At 45.8% G+C, this 10,441-nt stretch overlaps 1 protein-coding gene across 1 annotated transcript in view; it reads right to left on the reverse strand.

The window, feature by feature from the left end:
- Positions 1 to 5,767: 5,767 nt before the first annotated feature.
- The window catches only part of med17 (mediator complex subunit 17), a 21,372-nt gene continuing 16,698 nt past the window's right edge, over positions 5,768 to 10,441 (reverse strand). Inside the window, exons 12-14 of the mRNA XM_042063521.1 lie at positions 8,697 to 8,856; positions 6,234 to 6,311; positions 5,768 to 6,185 (exon numbers count right to left, since the gene is read on the reverse strand). Coding sequence (XP_041919455.1) covers positions 6,055 to 6,185; positions 6,234 to 6,311; positions 8,697 to 8,856 — 369 coding nt within the window. The 3' untranslated portion in view covers positions 5,768 to 6,054. The remainder of the gene's footprint in view (positions 6,186 to 6,233; positions 6,312 to 8,696; positions 8,857 to 10,441) is intronic.

Consider the following 10,441-nt stretch of genomic DNA (forward strand, 5'->3'; position numbering starts at 1 on the left):
ACACACACACACACACACACACACACAGGGCCAGATGCACACACACACATACACACACAGGGCCAGATGCACACACACACACACACACACACACAGGGCCAGATGTACACACACACACACACACACACACACACACACACACAGGGCCAGATGCACACACACACACACACACACACAGGGCCAGATGTACACACACACACACACACACACAGGGCCAGATGCACACACACACACACACACACACAGGGCCAGATGCACACACACACACAGGGCCAGATGCACACACACACACACACACACACACACACACACACACACACACAGGGCCAGATGCACACACACACACACACACACACAGGGCCAGATGTACACACACACACACACACACACACACACAGGACCAGATGTACACACACACACACACACACACACACACACACACACACAGGGCCAGATGCACACACACACACACACACACACACAGGGCCAGATGTACACACACACACACAAACACAGGGACAGATGTACACACACAGGGCCAGATGTACACACACACACACACACAGGGCCAGATGTACACACACACACACACGCACACACACAGGGACGGATGTACACACACACACACACACAGGGCCAGATGCACTAACGCTTTTGTGTGTGTGTGTGTGTGTGTGTGAGTGTGTGTAAGCAGGGATGTAGCGGAGGCTAAACGCAAGTAAACACAGTTTATCCACCTCTTAAATTTCAGAAATAGAGTTTATCCACCTTTTATTAGAGTTGATCCACCTCTCAAAAGAGTTTATTCACCCATTACAACTTTTAACATTCAAAACTGTATCACACTGTATTATCCACATTCACAATATGTAAACTCATCAACACTCTAGGAACTGTTTAATACCACTGGTATTGTTATAAACATTAGACCATAACCATCATCAAACATGTTCTGAATGCCCTTTTTAAAAATCTGATACCGCATGACGCAGTCCACCTCACCGTGATCACAGAAATCATAGTTTACCCACCTCTTATTTACACTACATCCCTGCACACACACACACACACACACACACACACACACACACACACACACACACACACACACACACACACACACACACACACCTCTTATTTACACTACACCCCTGCACACACACACACACACACACACACCCACCTCTTATTTACACTACACCCCTGCACACACACACACACACACACACACACACACACACACACACCCACCTCTTATTTACACTACATCCCTGCACACACACACACACACACACACACACCTCTTATTTACACTACATCCCTGCACACACACACACACACACACACACACACACACACCCACCTCTTATTTACACTACACCCCTGCACACACACACACCCACCTCTTATTTACACTACATCCCTGCACACACACACACACACACACACACACACACCCACCTCTTATTTACACTACATCCCTGCACACACACACACACACACACCCACCTCTTATTTACACTACATCCATGCACACACACACACACACACACACACCTCTTATTTACACTACATCCCTGCACACACACACCTCTTATTCTACCACACACACATACACACACACACACACACACACACACACACCTCTTATTCTGAACGCAGCGGCGCGCCTGGTCTACAACCAACCCAAAAGAGCACATGTTACCCCGCTGCTCATCCAGCTACACTGGCTACCTATGGCGGCCCGCATCAAATTCAAGTCTCTAACGCTTGCCTACAAAGTAGTCTCCGGTTCTGCTCCCACCTACTTGAATGCCCTCATACAGACTTACACTACCTCCAGACCGCTGCGCTCCTCTGACGAACGACGTCTAGCTCTACCACCGGTACGCTCAAGCCAATCCAAACTTTTCTCATCTGTTGTTCCTCGTTGGTGGAACACACTGCCAGTTCCTACAAGGGCAGGGACATCCTTTTCCACGTTCAAAAAACTCCTGAAGACCCAGCTCTTTAGAGAACATCTACTCTCATAGCAACACTTACAACAAGTCTTACTGATCCTAGCACTCACCAGCCGTTTAAACTGACAAGTAACTGTTAAAATACAGCACTCACCGACGCACTTATTCTTACTGTACTCTAATGTGTTTTTTTTAAACTGTCCTAAAATTGTGAGAATTGTTCTAAAACTTTACCATGTTTACCATGTTGTTAGTCGCTTTGGTTAAAAAGCGTCAGCCAAATGTAATGTAATGTAATGTAATGTAATTCTACCACACACACACACACACACACCTCTTATTTACACTACATCCCTGCACACACACATACACACACACACACACACACACACACACCTCTTATTTACACTACATCCCTGCACACACACACACACACACACACACACACCTCTTATTTACACTACATCCCTGCACACACACATACACACACACACACACCTCTTATTTACACTACATCCCTGCACACACACACACACACACACACACACACACCTCTTATTTACACTACATCCCTGCACACACATACACACACACACACACACACCTCTTATTTACACTACATCCCTGCACACACACACACACACACCTCTTATTTACACTACATCCCTGCACACACACACACACACACCTCTTATTTACACTACATCCCTGCACACACACACACACACCTCTTATTCTACCACCACATGCCAGCCGAGAATGTCAAATTGCGCATTTCGGTCTCATATGCATTCAGAGGAGGGTCAGGGGAAAATGGGAGTTTTGTGTAAAGAGATGTGAGGAGAAGCGTAAAATGTGCCTAATTAGGTATTCCCCTGTATGTACCACAACTGGCCATGAAAGCGCACGTCTGTTTTGTGCCTAAATATTCCTGCCTTGTAAAAGCAGGAAGCAAAAGTGTTAAATGCAGTTTGCGCTTAAATGCGTCAATAAGAAAACCTTTCAGAGACAATCGCTATTTAGGGCACCAGTTTTGCATCTTTGTACTATATCAAAAGCAGTCTTAACTTTCATTGGCCTTTCAAAAGTCTTACTTTCACTTTCACATCATCCACTTAAACTTTCCTACTTGCTAGATTTGACAAGTAGTTTGAGTAGAACTACTGATCTTCATTCTCTCCCTGTTTGTTGACATCTTATCATGTATAGTATTATTTCATGATCGCTAATGATCGTTTGATTCCTTTTAACGTTGTCATCAGTTAACTTCATTCAGCTGCGCTTGTGATTGAGGTATGTCGTTCAGTTGTGAACGCAAATTGCGGTAGGGGGCGGAGAAAGGTGCTGCTTACCCGATGAACGGCAGGTTTGATGAATACCATGTTAAGATCAGTAACCCTGCTGAAAAAAACAGCTAGAAACCAGCTTATGCAGGTAGCTGGTTTTAGCTGGTCTTTGCTGGTTTTCTATGCTGGCGTGACCATCTGAGGAAGCTGGTCATGCTGGTGTGACCAGCCTGTCTTGTGGGATACAGCTGGTGCAAGATGGTCATGCTGGTGACCAGCCTGCCAAGCTTGACATTGTTGGTGTAAGATGGTCATGCTGGTTAGAATGACCAACATACTGTAAGCTGGCACGGCCAGTTAAATCAGCAGTGTAGACCAGCAACACCAGCTAAAATTACCAGCTTGAGGTGGTACAAGAAGCAAAACCAGCTGAATTACCATCATAAGCTGGGAAAACCAGCTGAAGGTATGTTTTCGCAAGAGATTTGCTGGTCTAGCAGGTCAACCATCATAGGGTGGTCAAACAAGCTGGTCAACCAGCAAACCACCTTTAGCTGGTCAGGCTTTCAGCAGGGAAGTGTCATAGCGTGCGGTTTCTGCGGGTTAGTCATGGCGCAACGCTACGTTCGTAAATGTACAGTACATGCATCTGGCCCTGAGTGTGTATGTTGTGTGTGTTTATGTTGTATGAGTGTGTATGTTGGTTGTGAGTGTTGTATGAGTATATGTATGTGTGTGTGCGTGCATGTGTCTCCTGTTGCATTAGAAGTTGCGGATGAGAGAATGCCTTGTCTACAGGAGGCTGACAGGTATGTTGTGTGTGTGTGTGTGTGTGTGTGTGTGTTGCTCTCTTTACTTAGTCTAGGAATCTAGACGCACCCTAGCGGCAGCAAATGTCATTTGCAGCCAGGGTAGTCTAGCAACTCTACTTCTTGATGTGGGTCTGGGTCGTCAGGCTGGAGCTCTCTAGCGCTCAGTCTGATATTTACGCCCCCCCCCCCCCCCTTCTAGCGCTCAGTCTGATTTTTACCCCCCCCCCCCACACTCTAGCGCTCAGTCTGATATTTACGCCCCCCCCCCCCCCCTTCTAGCGCTCAGTCTGATTTTTACCCCCCACACTCTAGCGCTCAGTCTGAAACAGCATCTGTGCATCTAGATGTAGCTATGTACCCCCCCCCCCCCCCCCACACTCTAGCACTCAGTCTGAAACAGCGTCTGTGCATCTAGATGTAGCTATGTACCCCCCCCCCCCCACACTCTAGCACTCAGTCTGAAACAGCGTCTGTGCATCTAGATGTAGCTATGTACCCCCTCCCCCCACACTCTAGCACTCAGTCTGAAACAGCGTCTGTGCATCTAGATGTAGCTATGTACCCCCCCCCCCCCCCACACTCTAGCGCTCAGTCTGAAAACATGATGTAGCTATGTAGATGTAGCTATGTAGATGTAGCTATGTGCCCCCTCCCCTTTTACCAACACACACAAGCACGTGGATACATGAAAACACTTTTATTGAGCATAAAGACACCACTGCACAAAAGCATCATTGAGAAACTCTGTGTGTGTGAGTGTCTGTGTGTAAGTGTGTGAGTGTTTGAGTGTGTATGTGAGTGTTTGAGTGTGTGTGTGTGTGTGTGTGTGTGTGTGAGAGAGTGTGAGTGTGTGAGTGTGTGTGTGAGTGTTTGAGTATGAGTGTGTGTGTGAGTGTGTGTGTGTGTGTGTGCGTTAAGGGCAAGTTGTGAGAGCAGCCATTAGGAGCTCCATCTTGTGTGTGAGAGTGTTGTTGAGTGAGAGTGTGTGTGTGTGTGTGTGTGTGTGTATGTGCGTGCGTGTGTGTGTGTGTACTTGCGAGCGTGTGCGTGTGTGTGTTAAGGGCAAGGTGTGAGAGCAGCCATTAGGAGCTCCATCTTGTGTGTGTGAGTGTGTGTGTGTGTGTGTGCGTTAAGGGCAAGTTGTGAGAGCAGCCATTAGGAGCTCCATCTTGTGTGTGAGAGTGTTGTTGAGTGAGAGTGTGTGTGTGTGTGTGTGTGTATGTGCGTGCGTGTGTGTGTGTGTACTTGCGAGCGTGTGCGTGTGTGTGTTAAGGGCAAGGTGTGAGAGCAGCCATTAGGAGCTCCATCTTGTGTGTGTGAGTGTGTGTGTGTGTGTGTGTGTGTGTGTGTGCGTGCGTGCATGCATGTGTGTATGTGCGTGCGTGCGTGTGTGTGAGTGTGTGTGTGTGTGTGTGTGTGTGTGTGTGTGTGTATGTGCGTGCGTGCGTGTATGTGCGTACGTGTGTGTGTGTGTGTGTTAAGGGCAAGGTGTGAGAGCAGCCAGTAGGAGCTCCATCTTGTGTGTGTGTGTGTGTGTGTGTGAGAGTGTGTGTGTGAGTGCGTGTGTGAGTGCGTGTGTGCGTGCGTGTGTGTATGTGCGTGCGTGTGTGTGTGTGTGTGTGTTAAGGGCAAGGTGTGAGAGCAGCCATCAGGAGCTCCATCTTGTGTGTGTGAGGGTGTATGTGCGTGCGTGCGTGTATGTGCGTACGTGTGTGTGTGTGTGTGTTAAGGGCAAGGTGTGAGAGCAGCCAGTAGGAGCTCCATCTTGTGTGTGTGTGTGTGTGTGTGTGTGTGTGTGAGAGTGTGTGTGTGTGTGTGTGTGTGAGTGCGTGTGTGCGTGCGTGTGTGTATGTGCGTGCGTGTGTGTGTGTGTGTGTTAAGGGCAAGGTGTGAGAGCAGCCATCAGGAGCTCCATCTTGTGTGTGTGAGTGTGTGTGTGTGTGTGTGTGTGTGCGTGCGTGCATGTGTGTGTGTGCGTGTGTGTGAGTGTGTGTGTTAAGGGCAAGGTGTGAGAGCAGCCATCAGGAGCTCCATCTTGTAGATGAAGTTGCGTCCCTCCATGCGTCCCCAGTTGACCTCTCTGTGCGCTCCCCTCAGCTGGGCCCAGCGTAGATCCTGCACGACCTCTCCGCCGCCCGACACACACACCCCCCCGACACCCCCCCCAGAGCCACCGCCACCCCCGCCCGCCCCCCCCACTCCACGCACACGCTGCACCAGCACACGACAGCCCTGCTCCGGACCGTTCCGCACTGTGGGGGGGGAGAGAAGAGAGGGAGAGGGGGGGCACATTTGAGAGATTTATCAACACTTACAGAATCACACAGAACAGAATCAGGGACCTGGAGAATTACATCACATGGCAAAACTACAAAATCCAGCTACTTCATTGGCTGATTTCTTTGCCAGCGTAGAAAATGCTTCTTACATTTATTAAACTTTACTAAAGATGTAGACTACAGATCAACAGACCTTACAACAGTCTCCTAACTTATGCATTTATTTACTTACAACATTCTCCTATCTTATTTATTTACTTTATGTCCAGAAGAGTGTTTGCAGCATCACTCAGCATGTTGTTGTGTTACTCATCGGAACACTCAGCATGTTGTTGTGTTACTCATCGGAACACTCAGCATATTGTTGTGTTACTCATCGGAACATCGGAGTCCTTATTTAGAACGTCATTTAGAGGATCAAATGCAATAATCATTTGTGTGTTCTTGTGTGTGTGTGTGTGTGCGTGCGTGCGTATGCATGAATGTGTGTTGTGACGCTCCGGTAAAGGAGATGTGCAACTTGCGACTTTGCTGAACGTCCCTTGTTTAGGACACACCTCCCTTAATTAGGCCAATACATTTCTGCGTCTCATAAAGCGTGAGTGCAGGAAAGGAGCAAGACGTGACCAAAACAGTGCTGCAGAAACTGCAGTCGTTTTAACCCTGGATTACAGTGCTGCAGACAGGTCGTTTAATTCCTGGATTACAGTCCTAGTTAGTTAAAAACGTTAGCTTTTCCGCACCTGCCAATAGCCTTCCCCTCAGGAATCCCTGCCCTGACTGACTGAACTGGAGAGACGTAGGCCACGGGTTAAATTCCACACACACACACACACAAGTTATAAGTGTGTGTGTGTGTACTGACTGAACTGGAGAGACGTAGGCCATGGGTTAAATTCCACACACACACACACACACTCACACAAGTTATAAGTGTGTGTGTGTGTACTGACTGAACTGGAGAGACGTAGGCCACGGGTTAAATTCCACACACACAAGTTATAAGTGTGTGTGTGTGTACTGACTGAACTGGAGAGACGTAGGCCATGGGTTAAATTCCACACACACACACACACACTCACACAAGTTATAAGTGTGTGTGTGTGTACTGACTGAACTGGAGAGACGTAGGCCACGGGTTAAATTCCACACACACACACACACAAGTTATAAGTGTGTGTGTGTGTACTGACTGAACTGGAGAGACGTAGGCCACGGGTTAAATTCCTTGTTTGCTGTTGTGGGGTATCTGCTGAGAGCCCATATGTAAACTGACTGTTTCATAGTTTCCATACTGGTGTTTGACGCTAAACTATTTAATAGTTTCCATACTGGTGTTCGATACTAAATTGTCTGTTTAATAGTTTCCATACTGGTGTTTGACACTAAACTATTTAAGAGTTTCCATACTGGAGTGTGACGAACATCGTCTACACTAAATTACGTTAACGTGTCTGTTTAAGAGTTTCCATACTGGTGTTTGACGTTAAACTATTTAAGAGTTTCCATATTGGAGTGTGACAACATCGTCTACACTAAATTGCACTAAATAATCAATGTAAGAGTTTTCCTACTGGATAATGTTTAATACACTAAATTATAGCCTACTAGAGTTGTTAAAGGAGTTTATTTTGATGTACAATGTAAATTGGTGCATACGGCCAACGTTGAAATACGGAAATGAGGAAATGAGCCTTGGTTGAATTGTTTGTTTCGCACGTGTCTGTCTGAATTATTTGCTTTGCATACCTGTTTGAGTTGTTTGTTTTACACGTGCCAGAGCTGCATAAGCTATGAATTGTTTTGTTTTCATGTTGATTGGCCAAAGAATTTGTGTTATTGTTTAATTCACGTGCGTTGTGGATTGAGCTACTATTGAACTCTATCGGCCTAGGCTATTGTGCCATGAGAAGCCCGAACTCTCTCGCATTACAATACACACTGGAGAACGTGTCTATCTGGACCATGGACTGTCGTTACACACACCGCACATTTCTATACTGGACCATATACATCCGATCTGCACCCTGGAGATTTTGTGAATAATGTATGTTTGTTTGTGAACCAATGTGAAACGAACCCTTGTAATTTCACTGATTATGCTCATTAATGAAATGTCACCTTACTAATTCAAAGGGTTTAGTAAATGAGCATGTGTGCATCTCTAAGTCCCGTGTAATGTGCCTGACTTTCCCCACTTTCCTTTCCCTTATATTTCAGCTGAGAAAGACAGACCGTTACAGTGTGTGTGTGTGTGCGTGTGTGTGTGTGTGTGTGTGCATGTGCGTGTGTGTGTGTGTGCATGTGCGTGTGTGTGTGTGTGCATGTGCGTGTGTGCGTGTGTGTGTGTGTGTGTACCTGAAATGGCGTGCTCTCCGTTAGGCGACGCTACGGTGACAGCAGACGCGTTGCCGATGTTCTCGATGGCTCCAAGACCCACGTGATTACTGAAGCTGAGCACATGCCATCCCATCACCTTAGCCAGCTGCTGCACCGCATGCACCTGATGCTGGGACATCTACACACACACACACACACACACACACTCAGTTAAGTTATACTTTAAACAGCCTATATGAAGGTATACACACATGCACACACTCACTCACACACACACACACTCAACTCACACAAGATATACTTTAAACAGCCTATCAAGGTACACACACTCACACACACAAGTTATACTTTAAACAGCCTATATCAAGGTACACACACTCACACACACACACACACACACACACACACACACTCACTCACTCACACAAGTTATACTATACTTATATAACAGCCTATTTAGGTTTTTCATGTGACGTATTCTAGGTTCTATAGCTTTGTTTACATCCACCTGGTAGGCAAGGGACACGTTGAACACATTGAACATCGTTGTCTGCTCTGCTTCTTGGTAGGGTACATCTCTGTATTTCAGCAATGTCACATTTCAGGCATCAATAAAGGTGATGATGAAACATTATCCCATTGTTCAGTATTTGATAGCCTGTCACAGGAACGTTATTTCGCTAAAATCGCCCTGATTTGGTGCATTGATCTGTATCGATAACATTATGGGAGAACCTGCATGTAGCCTAATGGTAGCCTTACTTTTTTCTCTGTTCAAAACTCGGTTTACACAAAGACGATAGACTTTCTTAGAAGCTGTGAAATTTGGCCAGAAAGGAGTCATACATGTCTTCCCTCTGAAAGTTGACACAAAACAATATTTGATCATTTAACGTTAACTGAACAGCGACAGGTTTTGGTAGGCAGAGTCAGCACTAGAAGGGGGGGGAAGTTTAAACGGCACAGTTATAGCCAGCGTCAGTTAGCATCATGTAGCCTAACATTAACATTAATGGCGTTAAAGTCATGAATCCTGTAACATGTTATAACATATATCAACGATGGCTTATTCGAAGGCGATCTGCATGGATAACCACCCAGAAAAACTCAGAATGTGTGATTGTTAAAGTTAATTAATTGTAGGCCCTATGAAACGATTTATTAGTTCTACCCATTGCAGCATCGGCTATATTAGGCTGTTATGCTAGCTCAACATACTTTAAATATGCTGTTATTTTGGTCATGTGGACTTGATTAAAGGGGTAAGGATAATTCATAAACTGCTTATTTCTTACATGACTGAAGCAGTAGGTTCAACAATGGTGTTTGAGGTTGCTGTATTAAGTTCAGTTGTGTGTTTGCGAAACAATTCATATGATCAGATCCGTTTATTTTGACATACGGGAGTTAGCCTAACTGACCTGTACAGCACATACGCCTATTCTGTTTTCATTTATCAGCATTTGTTGTGATTATATAATCAAATGACAATCATGATGATGACTAGGACAGAAGATAGGAATGACATGTGATAGATGTCCACAAGCACGAATTTCACGAGGCAAATTAGAACAAACTGTTCCGGTAAAAATATTCTTGCCATGTTTAAAATGCTGCACTTTCCCCCTTAAAAAGCTATCTCTGGCAATTCATTTTTGGATGACAGTAGATAGTTATTTAGTCTAGCCTACGTCTTCGTAGATAGGCTAGGCTAGATTATTAGGCCACAGAATAAAACACTTCACAGCTGCTAACGATCATCC

This window comes from Alosa sapidissima, chromosome 15 (genome assembly GCF_018492685.1).
Source record: "Alosa sapidissima isolate fAloSap1 chromosome 15, fAloSap1.pri, whole genome shotgun sequence".
NCBI lineage: Eukaryota > Metazoa > Chordata > Actinopteri > Clupeiformes > Clupeidae > Alosa > Alosa sapidissima.